The 21,671-nt window shown below is 33.7% G+C and overlaps 2 protein-coding genes across 2 annotated transcripts; both read left to right on the top strand.

Moving 5' to 3' along the window:
- The first annotated feature begins 123 nt into the window (after positions 1-123).
- Positions 124-3,627, top strand: LOC118053223 (aldehyde oxidase GLOX). The gene has a single exon (XM_035064413.2). It carries the CDS (start codon positions 1,775-1,777, stop codon positions 3,455-3,457), a length of 1,683 nt encoding a protein of 560 aa, XP_034920304.1. The 5' UTR covers positions 124-1,774; the 3' UTR covers positions 3,458-3,627.
- A 7,946-nt stretch (positions 3,628-11,573) lies between these two features.
- Positions 11,574-21,048, top strand: LOC118053260 (serine/threonine-protein kinase EDR1-like). Its single transcript, XM_035064464.2, is given in 15 exon segments — positions 11,574-12,239; positions 13,545-13,916; positions 13,919-13,969; positions 14,087-14,125; positions 14,127-14,191; positions 15,116-16,263; positions 16,645-16,685; positions 17,183-17,251; positions 17,695-17,795; positions 17,956-18,034; positions 18,118-18,216; positions 19,775-19,843; positions 19,962-20,011; positions 20,345-20,521; positions 20,624-21,048. Coding segments are annotated over 15 exon segments (2,913 nt in total). The 5' UTR covers positions 11,574-11,822; the 3' UTR covers positions 20,760-21,048.
- Positions 21,049-21,671: the final 623 nt, after the last annotated feature.

The following is a 21,671-nucleotide window of genomic DNA, read 5'->3' as shown; positions in this document are numbered from 1 at the left end:
ATGATATGTTGGTTGAGTTCCATCAAACACCATTCAATGCGAGGCTTTGGATTTTGTGGTTTAGTTCTCTGATTGAATTCCATGTCGAGCTTGCTTTATCATGACTCCACATGTGATAGGCCTTTGGAGGATCTGTAAAATAGTGATGGAGGTTTGTTTTGGTGCGTTGGTGAATTTTTTTGGCGGGGCATGAGGAGCATTACGTAGGCTAATAGCGTTTTGTGGGTTTGGAGAGAGGTGGTGGTGGATATAAGGTGCCAAAGGGAGGCTGGTTTGAGTTGGTAAGCTGTCCTAACTACTTCGGAGAGATGGAGTGGCTTGGATGGGCAGTGATGACTTGGTATTGGGTTGGGTTAAGTTTTTTTTCTCTTTGCATGTTCTAATTTGATGCCCAGAGCATATGCTAATCACGACTGGTATTTGGAGACGAGAAAAGCAGTGATAGAATTGGGTGGAAAGAAGAATCGGGAGTAGAAATGATAGTTGTGTTAATTTAATTATAATTTATGGTAAAAAAAAAAAAAAAAAAAATCTTAGCCGCTTACAGCTAGGTTATTAAGATTCTAGTCCCCTCCATTATTTTCCAAAAGTGTGCGCATCTCTCCCAAAATAAATATGCATTTTGCTTAAGTCAACAAAAATTTGTATAAAGATCTAATAGCTAGGAGAAAACAAGCAAGCTACAGTGGCCCAAAAAAAAAAAAAAAAGACTCCTTGCGGACATTCTGCACATTTTTTCTTCACACACATTCTTTCTACATTTACTAATTTAGCATGGAAGGTCTCGAGAACTTGTTTTACAGGAACGAAGATTAATCACCAGCCCAAAACAGAGTCCAGTATGAAGTTCCTAATGTTTCATATCAATCATTTTTGCTACACCAGATAATATCTGTTCCAAATGGAACATGTTGACGCCTAACTCTTATTTGCTCTAACCTTTTATCCATCATGTTGAAAGAGCAGCTCTCTTAGCTTCCCTTTCCAGGTGTTTGTCCTTCATTCCTATTTCGAGAGCATATATATGAGCCTTTTCTTTTCTTTTTTTTCCTAAAAACACTCTATAATTTGATAGAAATCTTCCCAGCTTAACTTTGGAGGCGATCCGTTTGATAAACAATGCAGTGACATATTTTTTCAAGTATTCTGGGTTAGTGTATCCATCCACATGATTCTTGATATAAACACAGAAGCATTTGCAGTCATTTTCAGATACTCTTCAATCGTCTCCCTCGCTCGTCCTTCAAATTATACTAGAAAGCAAATTGTAATCAACCAAACAAATGTTCAGATGCCAGTCTTTTATACTGTATAATTAAAATAGTTTAGTTATTCGCTTAGTCCCTGATGGACAAATCAAATTTTAAACTGCAATTAAATCTCTTAATAACCTCATAACAGCAGCTAGTAACGGTCATATAACAGCTAGTATCAGTAATTATAAGAATAAATAGGAATTAATCAACAAAATGCATTTAGACCCTAGACAGGATCTCTGCCAAAAACTGGGGATGCCTTACACTGTCCTGCATTTTCTCAACTTGCGTAGAAAATGAGGCCGATTTGTACTGGTACATAGACAAATTTGGTATGTGCAATAGCATATTTCTTGGCCATACCATTCAAGAAACACACCCTTTTACTTCGTGCGGCTCTTGAGGCCGTCCCAAGATTATTTCCCTGAGTTTCCTGTTCTTAGTACAAAATCAGCTGGCATATAATTAAGGTTCGTTTTATCAAGTTCATTGCACCTACCTGTCTTTCTCTCACAGTAATGTCAACGGGGAGCACTCCAAGCTCAATGTCTGTTAGCATGGTCAAATTCCTCTTGCTTGCACCCACATTCTTTATCTTTTTCCCTTCAGTAGTGTCCCAGACCATACCTTCATCAGATGGCAGCCAGGGACAATGGCGTCTTTTGCATGCAAATGTAGGCATATCAGCTATGCACATGCAGCTTATGCATGATAACAAAGTTGTCATTTTTGACCGCACAGATTTTGGTCCCTCTAACATCTCCCTGCCTGGTGGTCGCTGCCGTATTGATCCCAGCGACGAAGCCCTTAAAATAGATTGCACTGCACACTCCATACTTTACGATATTATCACTGACACCTACCGTCCCCTAATGGTCCTAACAGACACTTGGTGCTCTTCTGGAGCAGTTTTACCTAACGGGACCCTGGTTCAAACTGGGGGTTTCCATGATGGCGACAACGTAACACGCATGTATACTTCATGCCCGGATGACATTTGTGATTGGGTTGAGTATCCAAACTATCTATCAAGAAGAAGATGGTATGCAACTAATCAAATATTGCCTGATGGACGAATTATCATTATTGGGGGTCGAAGGGAGTTCAGCTACGAGTTCTTCCCTCGTCCTTCTCCTCGTCGCCACGCTTTTCAGCTCCGTCTTCTAATAGAAACAAGGGAGGGTAATGTTGAAAACAATCTGTACCCGTACGTCCACCTCTTACCAGATGGGAATTTGTTCATCTTCGCTAATACACGATCAATATTGTTTGATTACAATCAAAATCGTGTGGTTAGAGAGTTTCCTCGCATCCCAGGAGGTGATCCTCGCAATTATCCTAGTACCGGATCATCAGTTCTGCTCCCCTTGGATGAAAATGAACACAGCGTTGACCCTGAAGTTCTGGTTTGTGGAGGGGCACCAAGAGGTGCATATCAACAAGCCTTACGGGGAACCTATGTACGTGCGATTTCCACATGTGGACGGCTCAGGATCACCGATCAAAACGCTAGTTGGGTCATGGAAACCATGCCAATTCCCCGAGTAATGGGCGATATGCTGCTTCTTCCCACCGGAGATGTCATTATAATCAATGGTGGTCAGTTAGGCACAGCAGGGTGGGAACTTGGGCGTCAGGCAGCAACCAGACCAGTCATGTACCATCCATCCAACCCGTCCGACCAACGTTTCTCAGTCATGGAACCATCATCACGTCCAAGAATGTATCATTCAGCAGCAATCCTGCTAACTGATGGTCGAGTTTTAGTTGGCGGTGGTAACCCTCACATCTACTATAACTTCAGTGATGTAGTCTACCCAACAGACTTAAGCCTGGAGACCTTTTCACCACCATATTTATCAACCCAGTACGCATCAATAAGACCTGTGATCTTGTCTGTAGATGACACTGTAAGCCCAGGGAAGAGATTTTTGTTAAGTTTCTCAGTGGGAGAGTACATAGCAGGAAGTGTGTTATCAGTAAGAATAGTCGCACCATCCTTTACAACACACTCATATTCAATGAATCAAAGGATGGTGGTGCTGAGGATTGATGAAATTATTGATAATGAGACATCATCATCATATTCCTTGATTGTTGTTGGACCATCATCAGCTCCGATTGCTCCACCAGGTTACTATTTGCTGTATGTTGTGCATTCTGGTATACCTAGTTCCGGTGTGTGGGTGAGGTTACAGTGACATAAATGGAGTCGGAGCTTGGAGGTTTTGAGTTAACTTAGTGTTGATCAAGTGTTGCCGAGCGCTATGAATGTACATGTAAATTTCTAGTTAATTTACGGGACTCAAACTGATCTGAGAAGTTAAATTATACTGTGAAGTTAAAAAGTTCAAAACTTTTGATAAAGGAGAAGGGTGATGTTCTTGTGCATTATCACATTGATCATTTTTTACCAAGTAAAGATATGACTGGCTAGTTTTTGACCTAACTTTCCAATTTCCATGATGTTTAAGGGCTAACCATCATATATTGTCACGTCAAAAGAAACTACCCTTCTAGATCCATTCTCCATTAGTCTTTTTTGTGTTCAACTTGATTAGAAACTCTGTTGAACAAACAATCTTTCTTCCACATCTTGAATGCTTGATTGACAAAATGGTTTTTCCCTTGCCTCAGATTATTGTTTTGCTAATATTTCTTGATTTTCAAGGGTTTTCAGCGGTTAGTTTTTGAAATAGAAGAAATTAAAGATAGTAGGAGTAGAATTAGGGATCAGGGATGTCAATTTAATGAACTTGGTAGGTATCTCAAAATGAATAATTGATATTTTAATATATAGTTATTTTACATATGAGTAATTAATAGAATATGAATATTATTAAATTCAATTTAAAATAGTTTAAATATAATATGAAAGTTTTTATTTGATAAATAATAAATAGGATTTGAATATAAAATAATAAAAAAAAAAACAAAAACAAAAACAAAACAACGTGATTTACTTTGCATAGAAGCCGTGACAAAAAGTGGACACTCCCTTGATAAAATTTATAGAAGAATATGGAGCTTAAACTCATCTTAATTATTAATTGTATGATCTGTTTAATTTGTTGTTTAAGTGCTCGAGAGTAACTAATAATTAGTAGTATTTTATTAATTGTTTTTTGAATTTATCTTAAAAAAACATAAAAATAATACTAATAAAAATATCTTTATATATATATTTTTATCTAATTATATATATATATATATATATATATATATATATTCTTCTTTTTTAAGTAAATCTATAAAGTAATTAATATAATCATTAAACTTCTCCTCGTAACCGACCTTTCATGTCATCATTATATGTCAATAAATAAAATATTCTAGAGAATTAATTAGGAAGGCGAGGAGAAACATTAATGCAAAAAATGTCATGATTTCGACTAAGCAACCTACGATGGAGAGGTTCTACTGGCTTTTTAATGGCGGTTTGATTATGTGGTTATGTTTATTTCTAAAAGTGTGTTTTTTGTGTTTAAATATATTAAAATAATATTTAAAAAAAAAATAATTTTAAAATTAAATATATCAAAACAATCCAAAACATATAAAAAAATAATTTCTAACAAAAAAATTGAATTTTTATGCATTTTCAAACAATGTTTTATATAAAAGAAAATATTTAAAAAATTTAAATGAAAAATATTTTAAAGAAATCCATTTGGTATTTGGTTAGATCATAATATCATATAATCAAGAAAAGTTAAAGGTTAAAAGAAAATTGAGATTTGATTATTTATTTTTCCCTACAAGGCAGCGAGGGTCAGTCGGAAGATATGATTAACAAGAAATTATCTTGATTGCGTTTGAAAGACTAATTTTATCTAAAACGTTGCGTTTTGGTTCTCCTCCTATATAAACTTTTCTTCTCTCCATTTTTTCATACTGAAAAATCAAACAAGTTTTTATCTGAGATATTTATCAAATTAAATTAGTGAATCATATTTATAATATGAATCTTTTCGAGTTTAATGGCACGATTGTAATTAAATTATTGTTTCATAATTTAAAATGCGAATCTCTTTTCAAATTTGATAGCAGGGTTATAATTAAGTATTTTGTTCTATAATTATGCTTGTGCTATTAAATATGGAAAAAAATTCAAATTCAAAACTTTATTTATTAAATAAATGATATGTAAAATTTATGATGTTTAAAAACGTTCCATTTAATTATTTCTTGAAAGCTCCAACCTGCTTTTCCTTCTAACTTTGGCTTGTATAGTATACAATATGTGTGTATTATTTTATTAAAAAAATTATATAAAATGTATAACAAAATGATTTTCTAACACATATAGTACAAGCATTTTTAATTATTATAGAAACTCACCCTTAAGGCATAATAACATGCAACGGCAGCTATAATCACAACCACCACTGTGGAAGTGTTTTTTTTTTTTTTAAGTATTATTTTATATAAAAATAAATTTAAAAATTATTTTTTTATTTTTTATATTAACACACCAAAAATATTTAAAAAAACTAAAATTATTTATTTTAAAAAATATTATGATATAGTTGCAAAGATTAATAGGCTCTAGGTCTATGGCAACAAGCTTATAACCATCACTACAATTATATTGATGGGTGGTTCAAGTGATATGGTATTTGTTTTTTTTAAATAATTTTTGAGTTTGAGTTTTGTGATTAGAGTACATTATAACTAGGAGAATTTTATCTCTTGGTAAGTTATCCCAACTTAATTAGATTAGTTGAGATATAGTAGATTTCTAGATATCAAAGTTTAGACAAAAAAAACAAACCACTAAACAAATTATCTTAATTATATATGTGGACAATAAAATGAAACATGTTTATAAAAAATAGAAAAAAAAATTGCTTTGTGAAATCATAAGATTTACATGAAAAAAATAATCAATAAAAAAATATGTAGAAAATAAAATGAAACATGATTAGAAAAACAAATTGCTTGGGCAATCATAAAATTTCCATGGAAAAAAAAAACTTGATTAAACCCTACAATTGAAATAGTGGAAACCAAGTCATATGATACTTTAAAAAAATTCCCACATTTACTTATTTTCCTTTCAGATATCAAGTGTGATCAGAGACGAACTTGGCCTATATGCCTTTCCTCGTCACTTTTTCAGTGGTGCATGCAAATCATCCACAGGGTATTCTAATCTGCAGGGTACATGTATATATATTAATTAGAATATCTAAATTAATTTATGTGTATTTTAATTAATTTTTTTAATTAATTTTATAAATTTTAAAGTTAATAATTATATAAATTTGCAATAATTATAAAGTTTGTAGGACTTGAACTGATAATCTTTAAAAAACAAATCTAAAACCTGACCAATTAGGTTATACTTTTAAAATTAAAATATATATATATATATATATATATCTAATCATGATTGTATCAAATAAATTTGAAGTGTGGATGATTTGGAAGCAAATAAAAATAATATATTAAAAATATAATATATTTTTATTTTTTAATATATTATTTTTATTTGCTTCCAAATCATCCACACTTCAAATTTATTTGATACAATCATGATTAGATTTTTATAGATATTATTAACTTTTAAATTTGAACTCAAGACATTAATAAAAAGTTTAATCACCCGATCTAAAGTTATAAAATTATAAGTTAGTATTAATAAAATTGTTATGTGATTTTTCTTTTATCTCTGCCTCTCTCTTTTTTTTTTGTTACATTTATACATTTATTTTATCTTTTTGGTGATGACAATTTTAATATAGTATCCGAGTAGATATTGTTATAAACATGTATTATTTGTTATAGTTATATTTTTGTTACGTTTATCTACACATATAAACGTCAATGAAAGCAAATGACATTCGTTACAAATACATGACACATCAATTTCTTCTTTAATTTCTATGTGAGACGTAGAATTTATGGCACGACATCGCACCAACTTATGAGCCACTTCATTGGCTAATAACACAATTCTTTGTTCATTAAAAAAAATGTCTAAGCTTGATGTATAAATACACGTAAAGTCATAAGCAGGACCAATTTTAGAGATAAAGACTCTCCACCATATAGTGTAGGAGTTTTTATTTTTGGTTCGATTCGGTTTTTATAAAAAAAAACAGTTAAAACTGGTTCAAACCGACCGATTTTAACTGGGTTTTAAAAAAAAATCAGTTCAAACAGTTTGGCTCAATTTTTTTTCGGTTTTAGCTTGGTTTTTTTTTTAATTTGGCTCGGTTTATTTGATTTGGCTCGGTTTTTCTAGTTTGACTTGGTTTTTTCGGTTTGAGTTTAATTCGGTTTTTTCAGTTTTAAACTTATAAAACCAAATCGAACAATTCAATTTTTTTAAAAAATTCTAATCGGATTTTTTTACGGTTTGATTTTTTTAATTATTGTTTTCTAATTTTTTCAGTTTAATTGATTTTTTAGTTTTTTTTACTTATCTTTTTTTTTTTTTTTTTTTTTTTTGGATTCGAGGAAACCCCACCCTCCGGAAAGCGCACTTTGTGGGCCCAGATAAGCGAGTAAAACCCCGGCTGTCCCAGACTCTTACAAGAAGTGCACGCCCTGACTCGAACTCAAGACCTGCTGTGCAGATCTCAAGCCCTTTGCCACCACGCTACACCCCTTGGGGACTTACTTATCGCTAATATAGAGTCACAAACTCTTTGCACATTTAAATTCTCAACCCATAGTGAGCTACTCCTAAACATGCACTCTACATACTCTTATTTTTATTTTCTATATATTTTTTTTTTCTTGGCATTCAAATACTAATTTAAATATTGAAATTTTCTCATTTTAGTAGGGATTTATTTTCTCAAGAACTCTCACACACACAAGCTCAACATAATTCACATATCTTGGCCAGCGAACCATAAAAGCCCAATTTATTTATAAAGTTTTTTTTTTTTACGAATTCATCATTTTTCATGTCGGAAAACAAAACACATTCACAAATCAATTTCTTTCAAATTCATCCGGGAACTTCACTCCTTCATGAGCAAAACTCCTAAGATTGGCATCTCCCTTTTTTCTATACACAAAACACTAAGAGAGAAGAAGTTATTACAGTACAAGAGACATTTTACAATTCACTGGAATAGATAAATAACAAAATTGCCCTTAACCTCGAAAAATTTTGAACTAGATTTTGAGGGGCAAGGTGATTTTTTTATTATAATATAATTATCTTTTACAAAATATATAGGGTTAGATTAATCATTTTATTTTTTTATTACATGGTAAAATTTACTAATTTAACCATCAAATAAAATCATATAATGCCTATTATTCAAGGGTGTTCTGGTCTTTCCAAATTTTTTTCTAAATAAGTGTAATTACTTTGATGTTCTTAAAGATAAAATCAACATAACTCTCTCACATGTGTCAACAACTATCGTGTTGTTTCAATGATATATATGGGATTGTTCAGTCACCAAACTATCTTCTACAACAACATTTAAAAGATCCTGGCACCATCGATACTATGAGGTGACGCGTGCCTTGGACATGTCTCGAGTTTGGCACCAGTAAACTTTTCCTTTTTTTTTTTTCTTTTCTTCTCTCTATCCTCTTCAAATTCAGCAACAACCTTTTCAATGTCTTCTTCCTTTATATTTGGTCTATGTTCATTTTATTACTGTTTTTTTTTTAAATAATCCATGAAAATTACAAATATTTTTCAATTTCACCCCCTTTTATTTTTTAATCTTTTAGATTTGGTCCCCATTTTTTATTACTATTTTTTTTAATAGGCTATAAAATTACAATTTTTTTTCAATTTCACTCCTTTTAATTTTTTATCTTTCAAATTTAATCCTCTCTCTTTTGATTGCTTTTTTTTTTTTCTTTGAGATCATTTTTATTTTATTTTATTTTTACAATTTCATCTTACTTGGGTTTTTTTCCTATCAAATTTGATCCATGTTCTTTTTATTACTGTCCTTTTCCTTAGTCAAATTTTTTAAATTGATATTTCTTTTATTATTTTATCCTTAAAAATAAAATTGATTGAGAATTAAAATTTATTGATTGAACCCGATTTAAGGATTTCACATGTTATGAATTTTAGATATTAGATCAGGTTTAAAAGATTTGTTCAGATTGCTTTTTTTTTTTAGAGTTTTGTTTTATTGTTTTTTACAATTTGCCTTCTATGAGTTAGGTCTTGGATTTATGACCAAAGTCACCGGTTTCAAAGGTTAATATGAGTTGATTTTTTTTTGTTTATTTAAATTGAATTATTTTAATTTTATCACTCGACATTTAATTTATTTGAAATTGTTCTTCTTATCTTCTTTTTTTTTCCTTTCCTTTCTATTGAGTTTTCTTAATCATGTGCCTATATTTACAAGGTTTGTGGGTTAACTTAGAGTGTTTTTTCATTATTATGGTTTTAGTCTGGATTCATGACTAATTTTTTTTTTAAATTGATTTATTTCAATTTCATCCCTTATTTAATTTATTGAAAATTGATTTTTGTATTTTTTTTATTGGGTTGTCTTAATCATATGCTCATGTTCGCAGGGTTAGTGGGTTAACTTGAGTTAACTCATATATTTTTTCTTTTCTTTTCTTTTTTAATTTGTTTTTCATCTTTTAAGATCAAATTGTTTCGATAATTGAGTTTCATGATTTTATTCAATTTGATTTCTAGTGTGATAACCTTGATGTCATGATTGAGTTAAAGATTTTTTACATTTTGACCCGGATGAGCTTGAATCGAGTTTTTTTTTATCCTTTTTTTTTTTAATTATATATTTTTCTTAATTCTTGTCCTTCAATATTTTTTTTTTTTTGTTAGGAATTCAGCTTCATCTTTTTTCTTTCATTTTTCTTTTTGTAAAGTTATCATGTTCTCATTTGATTTATTAGGAAATGATTCTTGAGCTTCTTTTTTTCTTGTGTTTCTTTTTAAGAGAATATCCTGATCTTATATCTATGATCGTGGAGTTTGCGAGTTAACTCGGTTTAAACCGGGTTTTTTCCCTTTTTAATATCGAGTTGTTTCATAATTCGTGTAGGCTTAGAATGGTTTCTTTTTACTTTTTTTTGTTGTCCTTTTTTTACAATTTATTTATTATTTTTGTTTTTGTAATTATATTATTTAAACTGCCAATTGAACTAATAACTCTAATATCAGTTTTTTTTTACAGTAAAATAATTTTTATTTAACTCGCAATGGAGCACATAACACAAATATTGTGTTCATATTATAATTATAACTATGTTTAGGAAAGAAAGGAGGATCAACTACCAAATAAATAAATAAAAAGTACCGAATAATATAATCTCACTCACTCCATCCCAATATCTGGGAAATACTTGGAGCATTTTTCAGAGAAAAAAAAAAGAGAGAGAGGAGAAGAACCAAGACAAAACGATGTACACATCCAAACAGAACCTTATCAAATTCCAATTTTGTAAAAATGTAAAATGCCTCCATCATCTGGGTCCCACCACCCGCCACGTACACGGGCTGTCGCCATCTCAATTATCATCCCGCGTTAACCCTTTGCCGGTCTGTCTCCGTCCCAATCACCATGTTTAATAACTTTTAATGGCAATTCTAGTAAATAACATGAGTTCCATGCCCTCTTTAGTTTAGCGTCCAACATTTCACTAAGAAAGATCAAATGGAAAAGACATAATCACTTTATCCAGTCCCTATATGTCATCAGAACTTACATTTTAGTACCTATACTTAATTTCTTATCTTTCTTTTTCACTCGTTACTATTTAATATTGATACCCAGTGACAATTATTCGGAAAATAACACGGAATAACGTTAAAGACACATGCTAAACATTATTTATTTTTTGTATTCGGTATTGATACATAGTTTTTTTTTTTAATTATTTGAAAATATATAAAAATAATTTTTTTAATTTTTTGATATTAATATTTCAAATTAATAGAAAAAAAAAACACTAAAAAAAATTTCAATAAAATACTTTTTTCAAGTAAAAAACACGTTTAAAATACATTAAAAAATAAAAATTATTGCACTAACTTGTTTTTTTTTTTTTTTGGTAGTTGTTAGCTACTCTTAGCGATAGTAAATGACAAAAAACCTATTTACACCATAACGTTGATTTCTTGTGATTTTTCTCAAATATTGTCATTTTAACTAATGATCTAACGACATGTGGAGCACTTGGAACATATGAAGAAGAAAATTTTAATTCAAGAATTCAAATTGAGATTTCAACAAGGTAAAGGCACCAAAGAAGTACCTATAATCTGAATGGCAAAATCTAGTAATTAACAGAAACTCCATGCCCTTTTTGTAACCTACCAACAATATGATACCGCGTCATCAAGTTTTCCCTCGCTCGAGGAAGTAAGCTCCACCTTCCTTTCCCTTGTCTTTCTAAAAGTCTCTGTTCTCTGCTGACTCCCAAGAAAACTAAAAATCAAAAAAATAAAAGATACACGCAAGGGAGGAAACAAACAAAGAAAGAAACTGAAGGGAAAGTGAGAGAATTTTAGCCAAACAGATAAAAAATAAAAAACAGAGAGACAGAGAGAGCGAGACAGTAGAGAGAGAGAGAGAGAGAGATAGAGAGAAAGAGATGAAGCACATTTTTAAGAAGTTACACATAGGCAGCAACCACGAGTCATCGCCAAATCGAACAAGTAATGAAACAGCCACCAGTGCATCATCACCACCATCATCAGGTTCCTCCGATCAACGGACCTCCGCCACCATAAATTCACCTGCGAGTCCTCCATTGACATCGCCTTCGCCGGCGACGACAGTGCAACCGTCTGCGATTAGTAATCTGACAGATTACTTTACGTCGGAGGAGGAGTTTCAGGTGCAATTAGCGTTGGCGATTAGCGCGTCGAATTCGGAGTTTAGAGACGATACTGAGAAGGATCAGATCCGTGCCGCGACGTTGTTGAGTTTAGGAGGAGGGAATAATCGGGTTGATGTGGATAGAGAGAAAGGAGAGGAAAAAGTGGAGGATATGTCGAGATATTATTGGGTGAGTCTTTTTGTGATCATAAATTCTTAATTTTCAGCTTCTTTAATTGAAGTTCTTAGTGATTGAGTTTGAATTGCTTGCTTGCTTCTTCTTTTTTTTATCTTTTTTTGTTGTTGAATTAGTTGTTGCAGGGATGTTCAGTGTTTGAAGTTTCTGTAATTTAACATTCAAAATGAAGGGAAAATGAAGGTGATTTTAACTGTTATTGAGACTGATTATTGTAAGTAATTAAATTCTAGTGTAATTGAATTAAGGAAATTATGTAGTCAATATGAGCTGCTTTTAGGTCTTCAATCTGGATAATTGTAGTGGATGAGCCTAGGAGTCAATAAATTCTTTCTGCTTATAGTAAGTTACTAAGTGTCAAGCTCAGCTGAATTATGGAAATTTATTCAATTTGAGCTGTTTTTGAGTCGTCAATGTGGTGAATTGTCACATTTATTAGATTTATGGGAAGAAAGATTAAAGTGTTCATGAAATCTGGAGGTGAAGTGTTCAGCCCGTCTTGGATACCATGAAGTGTTAGTGAATAAGCTAGAAGTGGAGTCGTTTTATGTGGGTTTTGGTTGTTGACTGCGAGTGTCTGTGCAGGGCAATTAATTTTGAAGCGTACATGATAGTTCCCTGTGCTCATTAGATCATTGCGTGTTTACCTGCATCCTTAAAGTTTTTTTTGGTTGATTTTTTCTTTTAATAGATATTAGTTTGTATTTAATTTGTCTTACATTGATTCAAACATCCAAAAACTTCATATATATATATATAATATATATATATATATATTTTAAACTTTAATTGATATAATCTCATATATTAAACTATATGTGACAACTTATTTGGCCAAAAGTGAAAAATTTGGCAGTGTTGTTTGTGAAGATAAAAATATGATCTGAATCAATTCTTCTGGAGATGTTGTTGGCAACAATAAAATGACATGGTTCTATTAGTTATAAAATGATTTGATTCTATTAAATTAGCTACAATGCAGTTTGCAAAACATAAAAATTTTAATGCTAAGCTATAACTTGTAACGTTTTACATAAATACTTTCACAAGGTCAATGGATTTTGAATATTTCTCATTGAAAGAGTAAATTGGGAAACGTGAAAAGAGCAATGCCGCTGTTTGCAATACTCTTTATTATACACACGCAGTTGAGGAAGGGTGTGTGGATGCTTCAATGAATGATAAATGCATGGCCACCCCTGGACCTTTTCCAACTTCAAAGGTTGCTGTGAATGTGTGCTATCAAATAATTCTTTTCTACATTTGTTTTCCTTGACCTGAGTTGGATTGCTTCACCAGGAGTATAATGTGCTTGATTATGGGGAGAAAGTGATGGATGGTTTCTATGACGTGCTTTGCACAAGTTCGGCAGTCCAAGGAAAAATGCCATCTCTAACAGATCTAGAAACAAATGCTAGCAGTTCTGGTTTTGAAGCGGTAATAGTCAATCGAAAAATTGACCCCACCTTAGAAGAGCTGATGCAAATTGCACAATGTATTGCATTAGATTGCCCTGCTACCAATGTTGCTGTTTTGGTACAGCAGCTGGCTGAACTTGTTACAGGACACATGGGTGGGCCAGTGAAGGATGCCAACTTGATTTTGGCAAAGTGGATAGAGAGAAGCTCAGAATTAAGAACTTCTCTTCAAACAAGTGTTTTGCCTATTGGTGTTCCATAAATATTGGTCTGTTCTCGAATCGTGCTTTTGCTTTTCAATGGTCAGTAATCATCTTTTTCATTAGACGACTGCCTGAGGTTGTTGCTTGCAGCAATTCTATGTATACTCTTAAGTGGGGCTGCTTGTAATAGCTTATATATAATTTTTGTTCCTGAATCTAGGTGTTGCTTGATTCCATAAAGTTACCTTGTCGACTGGTGAAAAGGTAGTCATTACATGGCATCGAGGATTGATGCTGTCAACAATATAAAGTTGAAGGATGAAAGGTTGTGGGCTTTCCTTGCTGTGTTTTTATATATATATACCAAATATATATATATATATATAATCTATTAATCCTCATTATTTATCTTTTCTGTGACTGTCCTTTTAGTTTAAATTATGTGATCCAACTCTTTCTGTCTTTTGTATTGAAGTCATTCTTTGAAAAGAAACTTCAAACTGCTTATTGGTGACCCACCTGAAGTCCATGCTGACTTAGGATCCTGTTTAGAAGTAAAATGGTGGAAGAAATAACCAGAGCAAAAGAAACTCATTATCGTTAAACTGATAAAGATCTCAAGGAAAATGGAACATTACAAAACATTCATTCAATGTCTAAGAAGAGGTCATGGAATCTGCTATTTTTTGTTGACCAGTCATTAGTTGCTCTGTTAAGCAGGAACAGAGCTCAGGCTTAGGTAATAAACATTTGAAATAATGCAAAACATGCTTGCATAGAGTAAGAGAATGGAGTTATTTGTCTCTTGATTGTACAGATCAAGTATGATCCACAATGTAAAGGCTTGAATGCCTATTTGAAAGGTCATGGAAAAGTACATGTCCTCATTAATGCGCATATGTGCATGCAATCCTCATTGTTTGGTCCTGTCAGGCCACCACCACTAATCCTCATTTATGCTAATTGTTGTCTGCAACTTATTGTTTTCTTTGTTTCATCTTCTTTTGTGGTCATTTCTGTTTCTAAAGATGGAGTTTTGCTCCCTTGTGGTTACATAACATAAAATTCCAATGGTCAAATCTAAGCAATATCTTATGCACATATTTTGTATGAGACACTGGAGCTATTCTTTGATATTCTTGATGAACTTTTTACAAATGCTTACCTTCATCTCTGTTCCCTGCTTCTGTATGGTAGAGGAAACACATTTTGTTTGTTTCACTTGTAACTATATTTTTTCTGCCTTCAGAGAGTTTTTGGTCGATCTCATGGCAGCTCCCGGAACACTGATACCAGCTGATGTCCCAAGTGCAAGAGACAGTACCTTTAAGATCCCTGCTCTTCGCTCCTCTAATGACACTGGAGTTGTTTTCACTAGACCAAATCCATTACCTGGTGAGGGCACTAGTCAGAGCTCTTCAGTGGATGGTATTTCACCTTTCAATAGTAGATTAAATTCTGAAAATGCAGAATCCCTACCTTTTTTCTCTGGTTCAAGTAGTGACGCCGGTGTTGGTTCTTCTGGAGTAGCTAATAAAGCTGCTCCAACTAATCAGCTTGGTAATATATCTTCCACAGCCATTGGGACTTCTGTATACAAGGGGAGTCGTGGGGCCCATGCAGTTGGTGATGGTGTGCGGATGAATGTTAATGTAGTTCCATACGGTCCTAATAGCCCAGAGGATTCTAAAAACCTTTTTTCAGATCTTAATCCATTCCAGATCAAGGGAACTGGGAAAAAGTTTTCATGCACCACAAAACCTGCAGAAAATAAAATTAATGAGTTTCCAGGATGGAAAAATAGCCCTGTTCCTAGTGCACCTGCACCATTGGTGTGGAAGAATCGATATGCTTACAATGAGGTGCCTAGAAGGAAAGAGAATGAACTTGTGGAGGGCCTCTATCCAAGAATTAATCGGGAACCAAATAATTATAATCAGTCCTTAGCTTCCACCAGTTCTTCTGAAAAAGTTTATCCACAGGGTTTCAAGCCATCTAGTAATTTTAATCCATCCAATAAAGAAAGTGACACCAGGAATTATGCAAGCAGTGTCAGTTCAGCATTGTCATCAGATCCTAGTCAATGCTACAGTTTTCCTTCTGTTGAGGAAGCAAACTCAAATTTTAAAGAAAATAAACTCTGGGATGCAAAGAATTTGCAAAATGACTCAGAAGCCATGGCTAAAGAACATGAAGACAATGAAATTGCTTTCCATGACCGTAGAAAGTGCACATATGACAGATTTATGGGGACCCATCTAAAGTTGAAGGATCCAGAGAGACCAAGTGCATCAGTTGATCCGATCTCTCACAGGGTTGATCAAATAATGGATGATGTGGATGTAGGTGATGAAATTTGCTGGGAAGATTTGGTAATTGGTGAAAGGATTGGACTAGGTAATGTAAATGGCTTGTCAGATTTTGTATTTGAATTGATAATGAATTCACTATTGCTGAGTTGCTTCTACATAAATGTGTGCATACATGCAAGCATGTGTGAGCATGCACACTCACACACAACATGCAATATGACATATGGATCTCGTTAACTTCAACATAAAACACTCTTTAGAATCTTTTTCCTTGTTCTCATGAGAATTTGCTTTTCCCGCTATTTGTTTGATAACTTCTTTTGAAATCGAAAAATAGCATAGCCTTAATTTTCTTGTGGTGGTCAAAAACTCTCTGCTTTCCTTTTCCTTTGTGTCTTATGCTGTCATAATTACAAGGAGGATTAATGTCTTAAGACAGTCTCTCTCGTATGTTTCTGGTGAATAGGTTCATATGGAGAGGTCTATCATGCTGATTGGAATGGCACGGTGAGCTTGGCTCTCCTTCATTTACTTGTTTCTGCTTTTGTATTTTGTTGTTATAGCTCAATTTTGATTTGTTAGGATTGTGGAAAATCTGTCTCATTTTTCTCTTGATATTCTGGCTTTATCTTAATCAATTGATGTCTAAATTTGATTTTTACTCTTTCCAATTATTCTCTTTTTACATTATTTCAAGTGGTTTGCCTTTGGGAATTTATAGTGAAAGATAACTAGAGATAGATGTAGCACCAGAAAAGTTAGTCTAATTTGGAACATCCACTTTCTCTTGAAACCGAAACATGTGTCTTACATTAATCTGGATATGTGGTTACAGAAGAACGCTCTTCATGACATTTAAGCATAGTCATTAATTGTTCTGTTATACTAATTACTAGCATTAGTGCTTGTTTGCTGAATTCTCGGGCTGAATTTTGGAATTATGGAGGGAGAAATAGACTTGTAATTTCTAATCTTCTAGTGGGTGGATTGTTGTTAAATCACAGGAGGTTGCTGTGAAGAAGTTCTTAGACCAAGATTTCTCAGGTGCTGCCTTGGATGAATTCAAAAGAGAAGTAAGAAACAATTCAGCCTTCCTAATATTCATTTAACAAAATCTATTTCCTCTCTTTGAAAGAAAATAAATTTGGCATTTTATAGTTACCATTTAGCTTCACGAAACCAAAAGATACAAAACATAAACTGACATGGTGAATAGCTTGGTCATGCCATGTGTTGCCATGCATGTGGCTACAAACTTCTCTTGTTAGTAGCATCACCCTGTTGGCTTCTACCTAAAGTTCTTGGATTCAACAGCTCTTGATAATCGTTCATTTTCTGCTCGTGTCATCAAGATCCTCAGAAATATGTGACCTATATAAATTGACTTAGGGTAATTTAAGTTGTCATTTGGTGCATGTACAAATCTAAAGGAATCCGGGTGTGTCAGAGATCATGTTCTGTTTTTCTTCAGTTCTAAATAATTGACCAATCTTTGATTTCTGCTCTGTATTGTAAGGTGCGAATAATGCGCAGATTGCGTCATCCAAATGTTGTTCTTTTTATGGGTGCTGTTACCCGTCCTCCAAACCTTTCTATCATCACAGAGTTTCTTCCAAGGTATATAATTCTGAGCCTCATTTTGTTGTCTCAGCTTAATGAGATAAACTTTCTTTAAGCAACAGCAAAGACCAGCTATCTTTGTGATTTCACTTATTTGTGGGGTATTGATACTTGGTCTTCAGCTGACAATTTTTTGAATGATATTTTGGCTTGCTAGAGGAAGCTTATACCGGATTCTTCATCGTCCTCAATGTCAAATTGATGAGAAGCGTAGAATAAGGATGGCTCTTGATGTGGTATGTGATTATCAGCCCTTTGTTCTTTTGAATTTGTACTTTACACCCTTGAGTCTGATTTCAAATTCCTCCTTGCGCAACAGGCAAGGGGCATGAATTGCTTGCATGCCAGCATACCAACAATAGTTCACCGGGATTTGAAATCACCGAATCTTTTGGTTGATAAAAACTGGACTGTCAAGGTATGGAACAGTGCCACTATGGAACTTTATTCACACCTTCCTTTTGTTCATTGTTCCAAGGTTTTTTTTTTTTTCTCATTGTAATTATTACTGCAGGACATGCACACATTTATTTGTTTTTCTATCAACTAGGTATAATCTACTTTGTCGGTATTAGAGACATTTTTTAGTTATACAATGACAAAGTTCTTTCAGCTTATTTATCCTTTGGTGGCTACTGGTACAAGTTTAAAAAATGGGGGTGAATTGTTAAGAGTAATTATTACTAGTCATTTTTGAAGGTGCAAAAAGTGTGTAAATTATTTTTTAAGATTGTTTGTTAGGAAGTTAAAAACCATGTGTATCAATCAGTCTATTATAGTTAAATTAAAAAAAAAAAAGTGATGTAATATTAGAAGGTATCACTAACAAGGTGTAAGTAATAAAGAGAGGATGGGCTATAAACTCGAGGAAGAGAGAGAAAAGGCATAAAAGACAACACCACCCCTTAAAAATGTTTCTCCTCGCACCAAGGGTAAAATTTACCCTCCATTCAGTGCCATTGAAGCTAACATACGGTAATGGAAGAGGGCGGGTTTGTAGCGGAGGTGGACTCTGGTAGTGGGTTAATTCTTAACCTTATTAACATTTACTTCTCTCCACTTTTTTGCACCAGAAAACAGTAACAATTACTCTTGTAAAATTTAACCCCATAAAAAACATACCATTACTTGTAGATTTGCTACCTGCTCTCGTAGTACTTTAATATGCGTGTCACAGTTGTATTGGCATGTATTTTCTTGGGTCGTTATGGAAAAGGGTATGACTCATGGTGGAGCCATGGGAGGTAGTGGTATGGATTTACTCTTAGCTTTCAAGCTCAGAACTAGAACCAGTCTAATATTCCTATGATTTTTCGTGAACATGAACTGGTGTGCTTGGCATTAATTATGAACTCTTAGTGGCACCAAAGAGTTACTCCTAATTCTCAAGTCCAAGTCTGTATACCTTCGATCTTAAACTTCAAACTTTTCCTTCTCTAAAGAGTGCAGAATCACCCTAGGGCTGTTGTGGCTTGCTAACACTCCAATCTTGAATGTTGCATGTGCCTGCTTGCTGATAACTGTTTAGTTTAGGCTGAAATCTTGTAGCTCTTGAATCTTGAAAACCTTGATTAAATCATATGAAAATTAGAGTTCCTTCACAAGAGGGAATGGGGTGTAATTTAAGGGGAAATAGCATAGAAACTCCCTGGGTAACTTTATTCAGATCTTATCCTGCCTTTTGGTGTTTTTTCTACCTAGTTTTGGGGAGGATCATGCTGCTTGAGCTGTTCTACACCTACTGATTTTTGTTTACCCAGCCGAGTTGCTTGCAGCTTGTAATGGTCAAAAAGTCCAACAAGATGGTTTAAATGTCGAGTCTGTGTTTTCTTCAATAATTTGATTTTCTATAAGAGACTGTATGTGACAGGGTACTCTAAAGTTAAAGATACAAATCAAGAAGAAGCAAATAATAGTCGGCAGTTAGAATTGGTTTTTGGTGCTGTTTTTGACAGATTGTATTGTTTCACTGGCAGGTTTGTGATTTTGGGCTCTCACGCTTGAAGCATAACACCTTTCTGTCATCCAAATCAACTGCAGGAACGGTAAGGATCTGATCTTTCATCCAACAATCAGGGGAAAAATAAAGAAGCTTTTGTTGCTACAGGGAGTATATGCATTGTTTCTCTATTATTTCTGATTGAGTTGTCTTTAATGTGTTAGCCTGAGTGGATGGCACCTGAAGTTCTCCGTAATGAACCCTCTAATGAGAAGTGAGTTGATGAATTTTTCCTCTTTACCATTTTCAGATTTACTTTAATTCACTCGCACTTCCAGCTGTCACATCTATGTGATTGCACATACAATCATTAATTTCATTTATGCTATGTGGATTCCCTTTCGTAGTTGGGAATCCCAATTGTTAGTTACAGTATTGGTCGTTATGATAAAACTAGCTTTAGAATGACTATGAAAATGGAAAGCCAAGTACAGTTCTGTCATCTGTTGTCTTGGAGAAGGGATTTCACTGGTGCTAGCATTGTATATAAATTTATTGGATCACCATAATAAATAGGTAATTTGTGTCTTCTGTTGAGTGAACACAGGTGTGATGTATATAGCTTTGGAATCATTCTTTGGGAGCTCGCGACAATAAGATTGCCCTGGAGTGGGATGAACCCAATGCAAGTTGTAGGTGCAGTTGGTTTCCAGAACCGCCGCCTTGAAATCCCCAAGGAAGTTGATCCCTTAGTTGCAAGGATAATTTGGGAATGTTGGCAGACGTAAGTTGAAAATAAAATTCTGTAAAATTGGTTCCTGGTATCACCCCCCCTACTAATACAAATCCAGACACTGATGGCTCTCTTTGTTGTGTTATTCTCCAGCGATCCAAACTTGCGTCCTTCATTTGCACAGCTCGCAGTTGCCCTCAAGCCTTTGCAGCGGCTGGTCATCCCTTCACATCTGGACCAGCCTAGCCCACCTCTGCAACAAGAGATTGCAGTAAATTCTACACCCTGAGATGTCTCAATTTTGAAATTGTGAATATGTAGACATTCTGTTATTGGTCTTTGGTGAGGTCCTATTGTGTGACATTCCAAAAACGGGATAACAAGGAGAAGAGAATAGGAAAAAAAGTGTAGACAGCGTTTTGTGTAAGTAATGTTTGTGCGTAAGCTCCTGCCGCCAGATAATTATAGCAGCACTTCTTTGTATAGATGGGTTTCCATGAACGCGCAGCAAGGAATTGAAACCATGTAACGTGTTGAACGACACACTTCAATCTATCTAGGGTTCTCCATTTGTTCTCGTTTTTTTTTATTATTATTTATTTTTCTTATCAAATTTGCTATGTGAAATCTTTGGTTTTTTCTTCTCTCACTATTCCTATTATCTCACAGGTACAATAGAGAGCTTTTTCACACCTAGGAAAATCCTCGAATTGGATGGCAAAATTACGTGTTACTGTGAGCTTATATATGCATGCGATATATATTTTGAAAAGCTTATGCTTTATTGGGCCTCTGAATCTAAAAAATGTTGGATCCGCACAAGGAGTTGATCTGTACGTGTCTTTGATTTTAATTTCTATAATATACCTATATGTGCTTGGAAAACAACTTGTCTTTTTCGGAAAGTGAATTCTCAAGCTTCATATTAATACACATAGGCCTTGTTTACATATATTGTAGTTTCTCGATGTGGGATACTTAAAGTTGAGATCTCAACAACGCGTCATTGCATTTTGTATCCCCTATGCCCATATTCTCTTAGTCCTATGAGTTTATACCCCACTCAGGCATGTGTATCCAAAGTCGATGGAGCAAAAGTTATTTGATTATATGCTAGAGAACTAATATCTTGAACCCGTGAAGGATTTAAATCATTTCCATCCCAAGTATTTGTACCCAAAAATGAACTTCGAAGGTTGAT

This window comes from Populus alba, chromosome 13 (genome assembly GCF_005239225.2).
Source record: "Populus alba chromosome 13, ASM523922v2, whole genome shotgun sequence".
Taxonomy (NCBI): domain Eukaryota; kingdom Viridiplantae; phylum Streptophyta; class Magnoliopsida; order Malpighiales; family Salicaceae; genus Populus; species Populus alba.
This window is presented reverse-complemented; position numbering and strand designations above follow the sequence as displayed.

Bases quoted from the DNA above. Each gene is read 5' to 3' on its own strand.
- LOC118053223 (XM_035064413.2), top strand. From the start codon at position 1,775: ATGTCAACGGGGAGCACTCCAAGCTCAATGTCTGTTAGCATGGTCAAA.